Below are 16,002 nucleotides of genomic sequence, written 5' to 3' on the forward strand. Positions count from 1 at the left end.
TGTTTTACAGTATTCTTTAATCAAGATGTTCAATACTTTTATTCTCTTAATACAATGGAAGTTGATGACTACTAAGTCTGCACATCAGTTTGACACTTACTAGATCTCTTCATACATCTCAACATTTTTTTCAATACTCAGCACTGACCTTAATACAAAGCCTAAACACTGCTCTAACTAAAGGAGTGCTTGATCACTGACTATTTAGGAAATCCACATTAGAGCAGTGAAACAAAATCCAATATTTAGTGAATGTACAATGTTAGCGTAGACCAACAAGAAAATAGCTAAAAATCTGTTTTACCAGTAAAGATAAAATGTAATGCTAAATAAATATAATGCTAATGTTAAAAGGTTTCAGATAAAATACAAAAAATATTTGAAATAAAAATGCCAAACCTATATATAGATTATCTACATATTAGAGTTCAATGCAGAAAACTGCTTACAATCTTTGCCCATGTTAAAACTCAGATGAAAACTTACAATAAAACAACAGGAAAAAAGGAGGAGGGAGAAAGTGATAGTTGTACCAGTCTCGTTAAATCGTCTGAAGTTTTTTGAGTCTCATTAATGGACCACATTCTCTTGATGTCTCAGTCTTTCTATTAGTCTTGCCACACTTCCTAAATGTGTATTTGAAGTAAGTTCTGTCTATAAATACAAGTCTTTGTTAATCTATATTTAATTGAACATTAGATTTAAACTTTAAACTTGATATCTTTAAACTGTGTACTGATCAAGTTTGATTCACATTATAGTGACACTACCAAATAAAACAGTCTCTATATATTACAGCCAACTTAATAAGTTAAGTTTTCCATGATTAAATGTTTTTTTTTACAACTCTTAAAAAAAAAAAAGCATAATTCCATTCCATCTATTTGTGTTCCTCTTAAGTGACCAGGCAGCAGTGTCCATTAGGGAAAATGACAGGATTTCAAATATGTAACATTATATGTCTCTCTCTATATATACATGAAATGTGACTCTCTGTGATAATGTGAACACAGGTAAACATTGTATAAAAATAGTGTACATGTTGCTTTGAAGAAGTTTACTTACAAGTGTTAGAATACGACCACACCATTTCATGGGATCCTATGACTCATTGCATCAAACATGATGTAGAATGTAGTATTATATGATAAGTAGTACATAATCTCTACCCCAGAACCAACTTATCCAACATAACACATACATACATGGTTGGACACAAACAGTTCATGACACAAAGTGACATGGACATACCACACACACACACGCAAACTCATACCTCTTAGAGTAAAAGTGATATGCGACACAAATCAATAGGATTTCAGAAACAAAAAAAACAACTAAAACTAATCTTCGTTGACTAAAGCATCAAGTTTGATGCTGCTAACTAGATCATGTTCAAATCCCAATTTACCACATTCTTCAGCCAAGACTAATTCCACAACAATCATATCTCAAAGCAAACATATTAGACAATAGTCATAATTCAATGCAAACATACTCGATGATAGTCATATCTCAATTAAAAAAATACTGCACTATAGTCAAATCTCAATGCAAACAACAACCATCAATCTTATAACAAAGAATATACATTTAAATCAACAAGAGGCACACTCAAAAATAAACCCACTGCCCTGATTCTCCCCACTGGTTATGAAACATGTTGACATTAAATGCATAGCTCTCTGGTAACATGTACAATGGCCTGAGTGCTGACATGAGATTGATACCATCTGATTACACTGAATGTAACAAAAATTTTTTAAAATGTATTGGGTTGTTCCCCTTTCAGCGATGATGGCTTTTAATCAAATTTATGTCTCAAAATAATTTTCCCTTTCAATATTATTTAGTATTTAATGGTCCAAATAAGTCTCATTAGAAAATGGGATGAAATCACAGCTAGTACAATGATGTGTATTGTAGATGGATCAGTACCACCAACACTGCTAGTACAATAGAGCGTACCAGTACTGTAAATGGATTGGTACTATTGACTCAATACAATGAAGCAGGCCAAGTAGACAGTGGACGTAGTTCCAACTGTTCCAATCACTGATTCTATTACTATCTAACTTTATTATCATTTGCATCTCTAAACTCTTGAAGTGTGCAGGCTTCAATTTCAGCCATCACATGAGTCTTAGCAGACACATGAAATCAAATGTTAACACCAGATGAATCAAACAATGCATCACAATGACTTCAAAGGCTGCATCATTTCATTTCTAAGCAAGTTTGAAAAAAAAAAAAGTCATAATAAATGTTTATAGAAACTGTAGCATTTCAACTTTAAATCCTGTGAGAAAAACATTGATCAGATGCTTTTGTTCAGCAAGACATTGGTTCGGCTAAGAGGTCATAATTGTCTGATAACTTGTGACATTTGCACGACACTACAACAGCCATAAGTCTGTGTTAATGGATGGCTTAAGTGGTACAAATGTCATTAATAGCCAGTTCAGCGCACACACACACAAAAAGACTTGATCCTTTATGATTTCAATGCTGTAGCCACTATAGAATAATATACTGAGTATTCAAGCCATAAGTGTTTTATATATATTTATTTTTAAATGTTCTTGAAAAAAGTTTGTCAGATAAACCAAAAGTGTAGAAAAGTTTATTCCAAAGCAATTACTTAAATGTCATGTAAACATCTTTACTGTACGAACATGAGCACATCAGAGCGTATGTTAAAAAGGTCATGCTGATCTTGTTGGTGTACAGCAGATGTGTTGAGGGCAAGGTGTTGCTTTATACTTTTTTTTTTAAATCTTAATTTCAACCCACTTCTTGCTTTCAAGGTTCACTGAAAGATCACAGATCTTGTAATTATATTTAGCAGTCAGCAAGGGAAACAATGCCAAACACTGATTTTATTAATGAATAACGTATTCTGAAGATCACAGATCTTAATAATTTTCAGTTTGGAAGTTTACCATTTGTAAACTCCAATAAAAATGGCCACATTCAGAATATTCCTTATCCAGTCTTAGAGAATCACAATATTTATATAAGGAAATCCAGAGTATTAAACTTGAATGAATGCAGGCAGTCAGTAGAGATCCGTTATAGTCTTTTTAATCTCAAAAATCCCTTAAACAGTATTTTTTTTATAAATTTTACACTGAAGGTGACTCAGTGGTTAGACCACTCTAAAGAGTACAGATGGAGTACTTTAACTTGGTACCCATTATATTAGTGGTCCAATATATCCAAATGTTGTGAAACCACTGTCAATAACACACATATGTACAGATGTTCCAGCTACAGTGACTGGCACAGCTTCAGCAGATTCTAGGACACACCAGAACTGTGACAGCCATGGGATGAACACAAAGTTTTTGTTTGACCTTGTCTGGAGTTGAAAGTCTCCATCCAGCCTAAACCAGCTGGATGGCATCTGGAAGCACTAAGACAGCCCAACCTTGGCAGGCAATAATCAAACAAGATGTCCCCTGAACTCGGCACCTGCTGGCAGCGTGTTGTGTGGTGATGGAGTTCTTTGATTAGAGCCCGGTCCACTGTAGGATGGGTTAGGCGATAGAAGAGCTGATGAACCTAAGAGAGACAAATGAAGAATTTCTTTTTAAACGTAGAATTAATTCTGTATATTAGTAAAACATACAACACAGATCATAAGAATTAAATATGTGAAAAGCAAAGGATCAATTACTAGTTAGATTACTTATTCATTTATTCAACTGCTAATTTCTGTAACTGATAAAGTTGATTGTCCTTTTCTGTTCTTAATAGTTGACTAAAGAAACATGACTAATTACAATTTTTCTTTAAATTTTTAAGCTTTAAAGAAAAAAAAATCAACAAACCAGGAGTCGGAGTGTATCGAGGCTGTGATATTATTTCCTGTGGCTCATAATTTCTTGCTGGGAGGGGTGGCATAAAATCTCTGGTGTTGAAACCTCCACGACTGGAAGAGCGTGTTGGTGGAGGAGGTGGTGTCTTGCCAGTTCTACTTGATGGACGGCTGGGTGGATAATCTGAACATTCATTCATTCCCTAAAATTAAAGCACAAAATTATTAAATGATACTGTCTTACAAATTTTGATTAAACCACTTCCTCTTATAAAAGCTTTTAAAAAATACTAATGATAATTTAAAAGTTGACATTGTTAAAAAGTGATATAATTTGAAATAAAAACAACTCTAGTTCAAAATAACTTTGTGAGTGTTTTATGGTACAGTGTTGAAGATTCTTTATTTGTTTGCTTTTGTCTTGTAGAAACATGTTTTTTTTGTTTTTAACTGGTGCTGTAGACAAACTAACCCTTCTAAAAAGTTTCTATGAAAAAATTTTAATAATGTAAAAAAATGATTTCTTGGAAAAGATTATTACTGTTTTTTTTAACTATCCTGTAGTTTCTTTCACATCTCTTATAATACCTTAAATTTGATATATCAATTTATAAAACTGCTATTAATTTTAACACTTCAACAAGTCTAGGCCTGATTAGCTCCTCTCACCTTGCTTCTAATGTTTCTAAACTCATAGGTATCTTCGTTGGTCATACCATTGTCATAACTTCCTTTCTTCTGTCGTGGTTGAGCAACTCGATAAGGGTCTGTAAAAAAAAAAAACAAACTAGTAAACTTATATAATTATAAATTTCAGACATACCTTCAAAAAAAAAAATAAAAGAAGGTAATTATGTTTTAAAATATGCTATAGGTGTATTCAAGTGATTTGCTATATCCAGGTGTTGTATGGATGAACTAAGGAGTGAGTTACCTTCATTCCAAAGAGAGTTTCTCTCTTGCTGATCTTCTGGATGGTAAGGTATCTTATGTCCACTGCCCATTCTAGGGGACTCTATCTTCTGTGGACTGTAAGGCCTTGACCCAGGGTAGTCAGGCTGTTGAGGCAAAAAGACATGGGTTTCGCACTCATGCTGTTCAAGAATAAAGAAAACCTCTGATGTCAACATAGTGAGTAAATAAAAACCAAGCTTTGGTTGGAGTGGTTTCTGTTAGTAGCTTTATTACATCTTTGTTAACATTTTCTGATCAATGTTTTTTTTTGTGATTCACATCACGACTAAATAATTGCTGTACAAGACGTGTGCTACTCAATCTGGACACATCTTTACTGTAGAATGAAGACAAGACTAAATTGGATGAATGTAGCAATGATTGGTAAACAAAGAGACACAGTCCCAACTAGTACAACTATTAAAAAAAGCTTTTTTTTTTTCTTTTGTACATCACTTTCACTGTATAGTTTTACTAGTTGGATTTAGAATCTACATTCTGAATGGTTTTAAAAGCTACGCAGTAACTATACTGTATGATTATTTTAGTAGCAAATAACCCTCTATTTGAAACAAGATCATTGTTTGCCAGTCAACAGTAGAAACTGATGGATTGTTCTTCAAATACACTTCCTATGAATTCACTTAGAATAGTTTATCTGTTAGACCAAAAATCTAGAATAGATTTAGTTAGTTGTCAGAAATAGTTAGCTAGATATTAAGATCTCATCCAGTAGCATGCAATTTTATGTCATGACTATTATTATATTATTATATGATCAAGCTTCACATTTCTAAAATAGATAGATAGTGAATGATTCAAATAGCACAGAGCCCTTCAACAACTTGCAAACATTTGGCCATAAAAAAACAACAAAGAAAGTTAAAACCAAGAAAATAAAAAGTTACCAATGACCCAATAGTTTAGACCTAGAAATAAATATTTGGTTTGGATTTAAACTAATATAATAAGACATACAAATAAAAGATTAATTATTTAAAATAAAATTATTAGGAAATGGAAATTGCTTAAGATTTAAATCAGTAATATCTTATTATGAGAAAAAGAATGTGATAAGAAAGGTCAAAGGTCATAAAGCTTTTATTCAATAACTGTAATCACCAAAAACCTCAGTATCTTTCAATAAAAAAAACAAAAAAAACTAAAATTCCACAACCAATTTAATGAAAAAAAAAATTAAAAAACTAAAAAATTAAAAAACAAAAAAATCAGAAACAGGAAATACATTATTTGCACAGTTGTCATTGGTGGACATATTGTTTTCCACTTTGGCTCTTGATGCAGATGTGGTCACGTTTTCCTGAGGCTGAGGATTTTCCTGAGGCTGAGGATTTTCTCCCTTGATGAAGTTTCCATACAATTCAAAACAGAGAGAGAAAGAGAATTCATTTCATCTTTGGACAATCACAGACATTTCCCATATATCTATGAGAAACTTATTTGTTGACCCAGGACAAAAAGAAACTTTATACAAGACATCCCAACAATATCTCTTAACACAGAGATGCAGGAAGATAAAACTACTATCAGCCCAAGTAAAATTAAGTTTTGGGCTGGTGAATATGTTTCTCAATATACATCCATCAGCTGCATACAGCTTCAAATAATTCATTCACATCACAGTCTGTAATGTATTCTGTCTACTTACATCACAGTCTCTACTGTATTGTCTACTTACATCACAGTCTCTACTGTATTATGTCTACTTACATCACAGTCTCTACTGTATTCTGTCTACTTACATCACAGTCTGTAATGTATACTGTCTACTTACATCACAGTCTCTACTGTATTCTGTCTACTTACATCACAGTCTGTAATGTATTCTGTCTACTTACATCACAGTCTGTAATGTATTCTGTCTACTTACATCACAGTCTCTAATGTATTTTATCTACTTACATCATAGTCTCTGATGTATTCATCTGAGAAATCATCCATACTTTTATCGTAGGTACCATAACTCCTAGTGTCATCTGATGGAGGTGGGTAAGGATTTTCTCCCTTTACAGAGTTTCCATACAATTCAAAAGTGTTGGTGTGACTAGTGGTGTCACTAGTAGCTAGACAAAGAAACATTTCTGTTAGTTAATACAAGCTTTTCTTTTTTCAAAACAAATTGTATTCATTCAAATATTTAAAGACTTCCTTTGATTTGTGAGAAAAACTTCATAATGCTGATATGGGCAGCTTGATATAAGATGTTCACTCTTAAGATTCTTTAACTTGAAAACCAAAGCCCACCAGAAAGGATTGTTGACCAAAACTTTATAGGATGGGAATTTAGTTGAAATATGTCCTCCAGTCTTCTAAGACATTACATTTTTGGGTAAAAAAAAATTAAGTGGGGTTGGTCAATGTGCTCATCTTATGACACTTATTAATCATTGGCTATTCTAACAAGTGGGACTAGCATCATCTAGCCAGCATACTTCTAAGTGTTGAAGGGAACTTACTCTATAAATTTAATAGAATGCACAAAGAAAGTGATCTGCACTGACCTAAACAGGTCTAACATGATTTGTTTCTTACCCTCCAGCCTTTTCTTTCTCCTGCGTATGAAAAATAAAATGAGTCCGACGTTAAGAGTTAGGATGAAAACTCCTACGATACACACCACCAGTATAATAATGACAGGTATCTCGTCAGCATTCTGAAGCTCTGAACTAGATATATCCACCGCTGTGACCACTGCTGAAGACAGAGAGGGAAAACTGTGATAGTGAGCTTGTTTAGAGGGGATATTGTAATAGTAAGTTTGTTTAGAGAAATATTGTGATAATAAGTTTGTTTGGAGGGGATACTGTGTTTATTTCGAGAGTAAACTGTGAATATGTGTTTTGTTTAGAAGGGATACTGTGAAAGTGTGTTTTGATCAGCATTTGGTATTGTGTGTGTATTAGATTTTTATTAGATAACCTTTGTTAATTTTTGGATAAATGAACTGCTGAGCAAGTGTGTTTCATGTAGGACTGTCTAGGAATGAGTCAGTTGACCAAAAATACACTATGTTAAACTGAAGAGTAAAGTTAGTTGCTGCATAGGAATTCAATCTTTCTCTATAAGTCTACTAGACTTCTGTTACAGACACCTGTTGCTTTTTTTTTTTAAACAAGAAGTATCTGTATTTCAAGTCATTTATAGAAAAAGTAAATTTCATTTCATGGAAACTTTGTTTATAATTGATTTAAAATATACTGTTCATATTTAAAGAACAACACAAGTTGCCATTTGAAATAGGACAGTGTTAAGTACCTGATGTTTTAGCAGTAATTGTTCGATTCTGGTACTCGCTCCATCCTCGATCATTAGAAGCCCTGACTGTGATAGTATAAAGAGTACCCAATTCCAAGCCTGAACACAAGAGAAATATTTCCAGATCATTTATCAAATTATAATGAACTGTTTATTATATTTAAATTGATTTTATTTATATAAAAAAAAAATTCATGTTATTTAATCTTTGTTGTATCATTATAAATAATACCCTAAGTCAAGTGTTTCCCAAACCTTTTTCTTAATGGAACACTTTGCACATTCTGAGTATTTGTTTATTTTTTTTTTTGTGAGAAGTGTGGTTGAGAGGCTAAGTACGCTTGAACTTGGCTTGGCTACATACGAAGGGTGCTCCAGGTTTGACACCCGACTCGAGCAGTGTTTATTGAGCACCTAAAGGCAGCATGGAAAAACCTTCTCCCAGATACCCCCTCCTCCCACTGGTCCACAAATGAGATTGAACCATAGCGCTCTAAACATGAAAGTAGTGCTATATAAAAGCTATAGTTTAATTTAGAGAGATTAATTGACCTGGTGGTCTACTAGTTCATTATTCCAGTAATTCATGGAACACTTTTTTCGGGCCACGCACAGTTTGGGAAACACTGCCCTAATTAATTATACATCACTATGTAGTGTAAGAACATGCCTAATAGCTTCCAATCATTTCCCAACCCTTTCCTTTATTACATGGTTGAAACAAATGCTTACAAAGTGTATTTAGAAGGAAGATATTTTAACTAGCACATCCAGTGATCTAGAGTGATAGTAAGGTCTGCATGAGGTGGATTAAAATGGAGCACTCAAAGAGGCTATGATTCACAGTTTTGTATGAGTGGATGCAGTGTCAACAAAGGGGTGGGGGAGTGGGATTTATTCTGTTCAGGTGATAAGTTAAAGGTGCGTGTCCTGCTCTTAGTTGGAAGATTGCAGATTACTCTTTGTGGGGGAGGAAATTGATATCCAATTTGTTTAGTGTGATCATTTCTTTGTACATAGCTGCTTGTGCTTCCTAATTCTCATTGGTTGAGGCGCTTCCTCTTTGTGATTGCTGGATAACATTCACTTGAGAGTGAGGTACTTCATCACCACATTTTGCCCATTTTTGGAAAGGAAAACTGATTTAAACTTAAACACTGTTTTGTGAGCCACTGCCAAACATGTAAATCTAGTGCCACGTTTGGACCTACAATCTCATGACATTACCTTTGATCGTAAATATGGTGGCTCCGTAGGGCACTACATCTGCAAACTTGTAGTTCACTGAGCCTGCTTGGTTGTACCGGACACGGAAAGACTGAGGAAGGCCGCCATCAAATCCAGGCTTCCATGTGATGGTGATACTATTAGATGTGGCATTGACAAACTCAATATAATAAGGTGGGTTGGGCTTACCTGGAGAGAAAAATTATTTTGATGGATACATCATTTATTATTTCTCATGCTCTGTTCCTAAGGCTACTTAATTTCATTAATGAATTTCGAATTTTTTTAAACAGATTTAGCTTTCAAATGAAAAAAAAAATTAGCACACAAACTTTGAGTGTTACAAAGATCAGCAAATCATAACAAGTAAACATGATGGTTAAACTTGCTGATAGTTGATAAACTATAGTCAATGTGTAGCTCTAAGCTTTATATAATTGTAATCAGTTTCAGGAAATATTGTTTGCTCAAATAAATAATAAACAACATATATTACTATTACTAAATATAATACTATATCATGAATATATGATAATAATAATACTAGAATAAACTTAAGTCAAGAATAAATTTTGCTGGAAATTTAAAGACACTTTCCACAAATAAAAAAAAAAGGTAACATAACATGCTGAGTAACAAAAATTGCAATAAAAACTCTTAGCCTAATTCTAATAACTCACTGGTCCCAGTCAGAGTGATACTGCGAGAGTCACTTCCCTTGCTGTTGGTGGCAGTGCAGACGTAAGCACCATAGTCCTCACTGTCCAAGTCTTTCACCTGCAGTGTGCTCTCAAAGTGCATCAGGCTCGTGTTGGTGATCTCAATCTTGTACTTGTGACTGGAGTGAAGTGGGTTGTTGTTCTGGGAATCACACACAAACACACACAATTAAAGGAAAAAAAACACAATTGACATCTCATTTTGCAGACTCAACAATTCTCACAAAAAGCAAGTCATTGACCCTAACCACTGATTGACCAGGTACAAGTAACACATTCTAAGAGCAAGTCATTGACCATAACCACTGACAGACCAGGTACCAGTAACACATTCTAAGAGCAAGTCATTGACCCTAGCCACTGACAGACCAGGTACAGGTAACACATTCTAAGAGCAAGTGATTGACCCTAACCACTGACAGACCAGGTACCAGTAACACATTCTAAGAGCAAGTCATTGACCCTAACCACTGATTGACCAGGTACAAGTAACACATTCTAAGAGCAAGTCATTGACCCTAACCACTGATTGACCAGGTGCAAGGAACACATCATTCCTGGCCATTGCCAATCATTTTACTTTTCAAATTTGAAGTTGTTACATTTTATTCATTAATTCTAGTGGGATGATTAAATGTACATGAGTGGTGTCATTCCTCCTAGAGATTAAGTTTATTTACAGCACAACAAATACAAAACAAGAATTCAAACAAAAGAGAAGCAATAAAAAGAAAGATCAAAATATAAACATACCCTACTCCAGGTGAAGACAATCCTGGGTACACCCTGGGCTATACATTTGAGATTCACTGTGCTCCCTTTCTCCCCAGCAGATCGACCAATCTCTGGTGACTTATCAATGACAGGAACAACTGAAGAGAAAAATAGAGTTCAATGCTACATCAGAAGATGAGACAAACACAAAACTCATTGAAAATGTGAATTTTTGTTGAGAATCCTACAACAGCTAAACATTGAGCGTTTCTATTTTACTACTATTTAGAGTACGACTAAAACAATTGGAAAACAATATTTTATGTTACACAGAACTTGAGGTAAATGATATAATTATTGCCAGCCAGAAGTCACTGAATCATTGCCAGAATTGTAGCCTTCAGTTGAGAAAATGTCTAAAATTGACTAAGAAAAACTAAAGATATACTTTTTAAATGATTGTAAAAAAAAAAACAAAAAACAACTCAATGAAAAAAAAAAGCTCACATTTGACAAGTAACTCTGCAGTCTTCACACTAGGGGAGCCAACTCTGTTGTCTGCAACGCAATTGAAGAGACCACTGTCATATCGAGTCAAGTTAGTGATGGAGAGATATGACACACTTCCTTCGATACGATTGTGAGTTCTAGTCATGTCAAAGTTATCCCGGGACCAGGTGACCAAGTTAGGCACTGTGGGATTGGCGTCAACCTTGCAAGAAAAGATGGCGGTCTCTCCCTCGTTTAGAGACAAACTGTTGGTGACCTCAATTATTTCTGCTGGATCTGAGAAAGAAAGTTTGAAAAATTTAAGACATGATGCTAAGAAGTTATTGTTAGGTATCTCTTTTGATTACCTGCCTAGTAAAGTTTCCCTTTCAGACATTGAGATCTATGGGGCAGATGATGTAAAGGTCATCTATTTCTGTGGCCAACGGTTAAAGATCAGGGTGTCATGTGGTCAGCACAATGACCAACAGCCTTTACTTTCCCCAACTAAAGTCAGGTACTTAAGTAAAAATCCCTGTCTTCACCAGGATTCAAACCTGGGACCCTCCATTCAGAAGCCAAAGCCTTTACCGCTCGGCCACCAGGCCTCCAATTACCTACCAAACTTGCAGTAATTAATTATATCAAGGTGGTCTGTGATGTAATTTAAGCAATATATAAAAAAATGAAAGTTTAGCCGACAGTATTTTCATGAAACATCTGGGGCCAGGTGCAGTATCTCTACAGATCTAAGTAATTTTTTCTCATCAAATGATGAACAAGTTAATGTTTGTTTTCCTTCTCATGAATGTCTCTCACATTTACCAGCGTTTAAACTTCATCTTTAAGTATCACTTAGTTCATTTGATTTCCTTTTCAAAAAAGTTTTTAAACTACATTAACCTACAAGCTACAAACAATCTAGAAAAAGTCATTTGATCTAGCATTAACTAAAATAATAAATATATTGGAATTAAGAGGGAAAAAAAAGTCTTACTGTTAAATGGCTACTAAAGAAGATTTCCATCACTTCTCAGAAAGATAAATGCATTCTGACCCTAGTGTTTTAATAAAGACACAGACTAAATAAAGGTTAAAACCCTTACATTTGACATTGACAGAAAAGTTAAAAAATGTGAATCCTTGGTTGTTGCTTCCCTTGACCATGTAGTTTCCCTTATCATCTTTTTCTACTTTGGAAATGTTCAGCACTCCCTTGTCTAGGGAAAAGTGGGCTGGGGCTGTAAACAAGTAGCCTTCTTTGTACAGCTCATAGGTCACCTCTGGGGGGTTTGCATAGGCAGTGAGGTTCAAAACAGTGCTCTCTCCCTTTTTGCAGTCCACCCTAGAGGGCAGGGTCTCATTATCAAACTCTGGTTTGACTGTAGAGCAGGCAAGAGAGATACAATTTTGTTAGTATAAATTTTAATAAAGCAATGAATGATGAACTATTAATACACATTAGTTTACAATCCTTTTATGATCTCATGAAAAATTAAGCAAGACAGACTTCATCATAAAAGCAAAGAAAATGCTTGAAGACACTGAATGTGTTTTTACTGGAGATCAAAGAGTTAAACGTTGAATGTGTTTTACTGGAGATCAAAGAGTTAAACGTTGAATGTGTTTTACTGGAGATCAAAGAGTTAAACGTTGAATGTGTTTTACTGGAGATCAAAGAGTTAAACGTTAAATGTGTTTTACTGGAGATCAAAGAGTTAAATGTTGAATGTGTTTTACTGGAGATCAAAGAGTTAAATGTTGAATGTGTTTTACTGGAGATCAAAGAGTTAAATGTTGCATGTGTTTTACTGGAGATCAAAGAGTTAAATGTTGAATGTGTTTTACTGGAGATCAAAGAGTTAAAATCATGCAAATGTTTTAAAGTATTTAAAAAAATACTTGCATAGAACATTCAGAGTGACAGCATCGTTAACACTTCTATCCAAAGCTTTGTTGGTGGCCATGCATGCAAATATTGCATTGTGGTCTCTGGACGTTGGAATGAAGCTTAGGCGGTTGGTGGTGTTTTTCCCACCATTGGTTGAATCCACCGTGCCCAGGTCCACGCCTGCCATTCTCCTGCCATTCCTTCTCCAGGTGATCTCAGCTGGGGGGTTGCTAGACGAGGACATGCATACGAGGTCAAGAGGAAGGCCAGCTTTGGGTTGGGATGGGTTCTTTGTTATCACCACTTGAGTAGGGGGGACTGAAAAACAAAAACAAACTTAATTAGATGTTCAGCATTACAGTAACACTTTCTGAAAAGGTCAATACTTACAAAGTTCTGACTAGGCAGCTACCTTCCGAAAATCTTAACATCTCATCAAGACAAAAACACAATACCTAATTCATTAAACTTACCACTAAAACAGCATTTAGAGTTGACATTGTGTTTATGTGTATGTGTTTATTATTGGTATGTAGTTATTCCCCTTGAGTGTTGTGCGTAACCTGTGTTATGTGAGAGTGTGTTATTAAAGAGTCTGATGTATCCAGTCTCTAGTGTTGGCATCCCTTACTGAGCTCAGTGTTCTATAGTGTAATATTAAGCTTTTTAGTGTATCATTATTTAATTAAGCTAACATTTAGTCCACCTCCTCCATAGAATATGGACTTCAAATGTTCTAAAAATGTATGCACACTTCAAAACAGTATAAATGGTGGAAAGCGTGGTCGAGAGGCTAAGTGCGCTTGAACTTGGCTTGTTTGGCTATCTAGAAGGGGGCTCGAGGTTCGACACCCTATTCGGGCAGAGTTGTGTTTACTGAGCGCCTAAAGACAGCACGGAAAACCAACTCCTAGATACCCCCTCCCCCCCACTGGTCCACAAATGAGATTGGACCAAAAGCGCTCTGAGCATGCTATAAGCATGAAAGTAGCGCTATATAAAAGCTATAATATATAATAATATATATAAATATTTTTAGAGCCTCAACCATGTTTTCAGAAGCAGTCGCTACTCAGGTAAAGAGGTCTATACAATAGCACAATAAAAAAAAGCCTTTACAATTGAGAAAAAAAAACAACAGTAATACAAGGAACAGGTTAACTAGTCACCCCCCCCCCCCCAAAAAAGAACTATAATAATGTTTATATCCTTTGAAAGTGAATACTATCAACAATGTGTTTTACATTTCTACAATTCATTTCCATGCTCTTGGTCACATAACACTATGAGAAGATCTGTATTGATGTAAGTACTTAAGAAACACAAGTCAGCTCAAGTTGTACACAATTAAAAATTCTTGATTTTCAAAGAAAAATATAAACCCTCATATCATAGAGTAGAGCAGTCCATACCACTCATGGCTAAGCCGGTATACAAGAAGCAATACTCACAGTGCACAGATAACGTGATGCTGACATCCATTGGTCGGTTGTCTGTGGCTCGGCTGGTAGCTCGACATTTGTACACGGCCTTGTTGTCGTCTGCTGAGGCTATGATGGCTATTTCAGAGGAAGCAATCTTACCTAAAGCTTTATAGTCTGCATCTCGGAGTATTTGATTTCCTGTAGACACACAAGAATAGAGTTCCTAATACAAACAGGCAAATGACAAGCATTGCATCAGCAGGAGACACATTTTCTACTGGATAAAACTTTGCCTAACTTTACAATTCCAACATCAACTTAACTCTGTGGCACTTCTTACTTTTTAATCACTTACCTTTGTACCACTTTAAATCAGCCAGTGGATTGCCACCAACAGACATACAGGTCATCCGTTGCAGGTCACCAGCCTTGATGTTCATGTCACTGATGTAGCCACTTATCTTGGGCTCATTTGGAGGATCTAAGGAGATTGAAATTAATAGTAGCATATGAAATAACCTTGAAAATAGAACATTTAGAGCTAAATGGTCAGACTTTAGACAAGGGAAAGTTTAGTTGTTTCAGAAGTTTAAAACAGTATTGGAGACTAATTTATTTTGTTAGGGTTTCAACAAATATCTGCATGCAGGTCCAAGACAATTGTTTATAGAGTTATGCTTGTAGGTTGCAATGATCCTGGCCACATAGAATTTTCTGTTGGACATTGACTATATTTATACAGCATTAAATTAACTTTTTTCACAAGTTGGTCTAGTGGTTAATGTTTTGGCTGCTTCTCTGAAGATGATGGGTTTTAGTTCACAATAGAGGCAACCGAAATGTTCTTCATTTGACATTGGGGCTGAAGTTCATAAAAGCTTTCATCAAGTACTAAGCCTCAGCGAACAATGTAATGGTATAGGACTGTTGTCCATATATCCTTATCATTATTTTTTGGCCTAGAACTTAATATCAACTGCCTAAGGGACCACTAAGTCTGAAAGGACTGTCCTAAAACTCTTTTATCTCAGGGAAAAAAAGTTTATTCTACTGCCACAACTTACAGAGTACACTGAGTGTTTTTGTAGCTGTGACACTTCGACCAGGAAAGGCTGCAGTGTTTTCACCCAAGCAGGTGTAGTTGCTGTTGTCATCAGAGCTGCTCACCATCACATTTATCTCTGACCTGGTGATTTTCCCTCCACTGGGAGAGTCTCGGAATGTCACTGTGAAAGGTTGAAAACAAAATGTTTATTTTATTATAGAAATGTTGTGACTCTTAGAAAAATCTCATATAAAAAGAAAATGTCAGGAACATAAAACCTGACTGCTTAAAAGTCTGGGATGGTGACTGAACTAAATATTTATGTGTGCGGATGTTCACAGTTTCACTAAACCCTAATGGAAGAAAGTAAAAAGAATACTAATTTTGTTTGCTTTAGTAGGTAAAAAATAAAATGTAAATAAATTACTTGGCTAAAAGCTAAC

At 35.0% G+C, this 16,002-nt stretch overlaps 1 protein-coding gene across 8 annotated transcripts in view; it reads right to left on the bottom strand.

Moving 5' to 3' along the window:
- LOC106052517 (nephrin) overlaps positions 1 to 16,002 on the bottom strand; it is a 195,777-nt gene continuing 179,775 nt past the window's right edge. For 4 of the 8 annotated variants that reach the window (XM_056011046.1, XM_056011048.1, XM_056011047.1 and 1 more), the window contains 17 exons: positions 15,579 to 15,740; positions 14,870 to 14,995; positions 14,542 to 14,712; positions 13,106 to 13,408; positions 12,306 to 12,581; positions 11,218 to 11,496; positions 10,750 to 10,868; positions 9,958 to 10,138; positions 9,278 to 9,466; positions 8,051 to 8,149; positions 7,328 to 7,489; positions 6,698 to 6,858; positions 6,021 to 6,134; positions 4,755 to 4,914; positions 4,490 to 4,587; positions 3,834 to 4,023; positions 1 to 3,564 (listed from right to left, as the gene is read on the bottom strand). In XM_056011046.1, coding sequence (XP_055867021.1) covers positions 3,446 to 3,564; positions 3,834 to 4,023; positions 4,490 to 4,587; positions 4,755 to 4,914; positions 6,021 to 6,134; positions 6,698 to 6,858; positions 7,328 to 7,489; positions 8,051 to 8,149; positions 9,278 to 9,466; positions 9,958 to 10,138; positions 10,750 to 10,868; positions 11,218 to 11,496; positions 12,306 to 12,581; positions 13,106 to 13,408; positions 14,542 to 14,712; positions 14,870 to 14,995; positions 15,579 to 15,740 — 2,909 coding nt within the window. In that variant the 3' untranslated portion in view covers positions 1 to 3,445. The remainder of the gene's footprint in view (positions 3,565 to 3,833; positions 4,024 to 4,489; positions 4,588 to 4,754; positions 4,915 to 6,020; positions 6,135 to 6,697; positions 6,859 to 7,327; positions 7,490 to 8,050; positions 8,150 to 9,277; positions 9,467 to 9,957; positions 10,139 to 10,749; positions 10,869 to 11,217; positions 11,497 to 12,305; positions 12,582 to 13,105; positions 13,409 to 14,541; positions 14,713 to 14,869; positions 14,996 to 15,578; positions 15,741 to 16,002) is intronic. The other 4 variants (XM_056011050.1, XM_056011051.1, XM_056011053.1 and 1 more) reach the window with 4 other exon arrangements.

Source organism: Biomphalaria glabrata, chromosome 14 (assembly GCF_947242115.1).
Source record: "Biomphalaria glabrata chromosome 14, xgBioGlab47.1, whole genome shotgun sequence".
NCBI lineage: Eukaryota > Metazoa > Mollusca > Gastropoda > Planorbidae > Biomphalaria > Biomphalaria glabrata.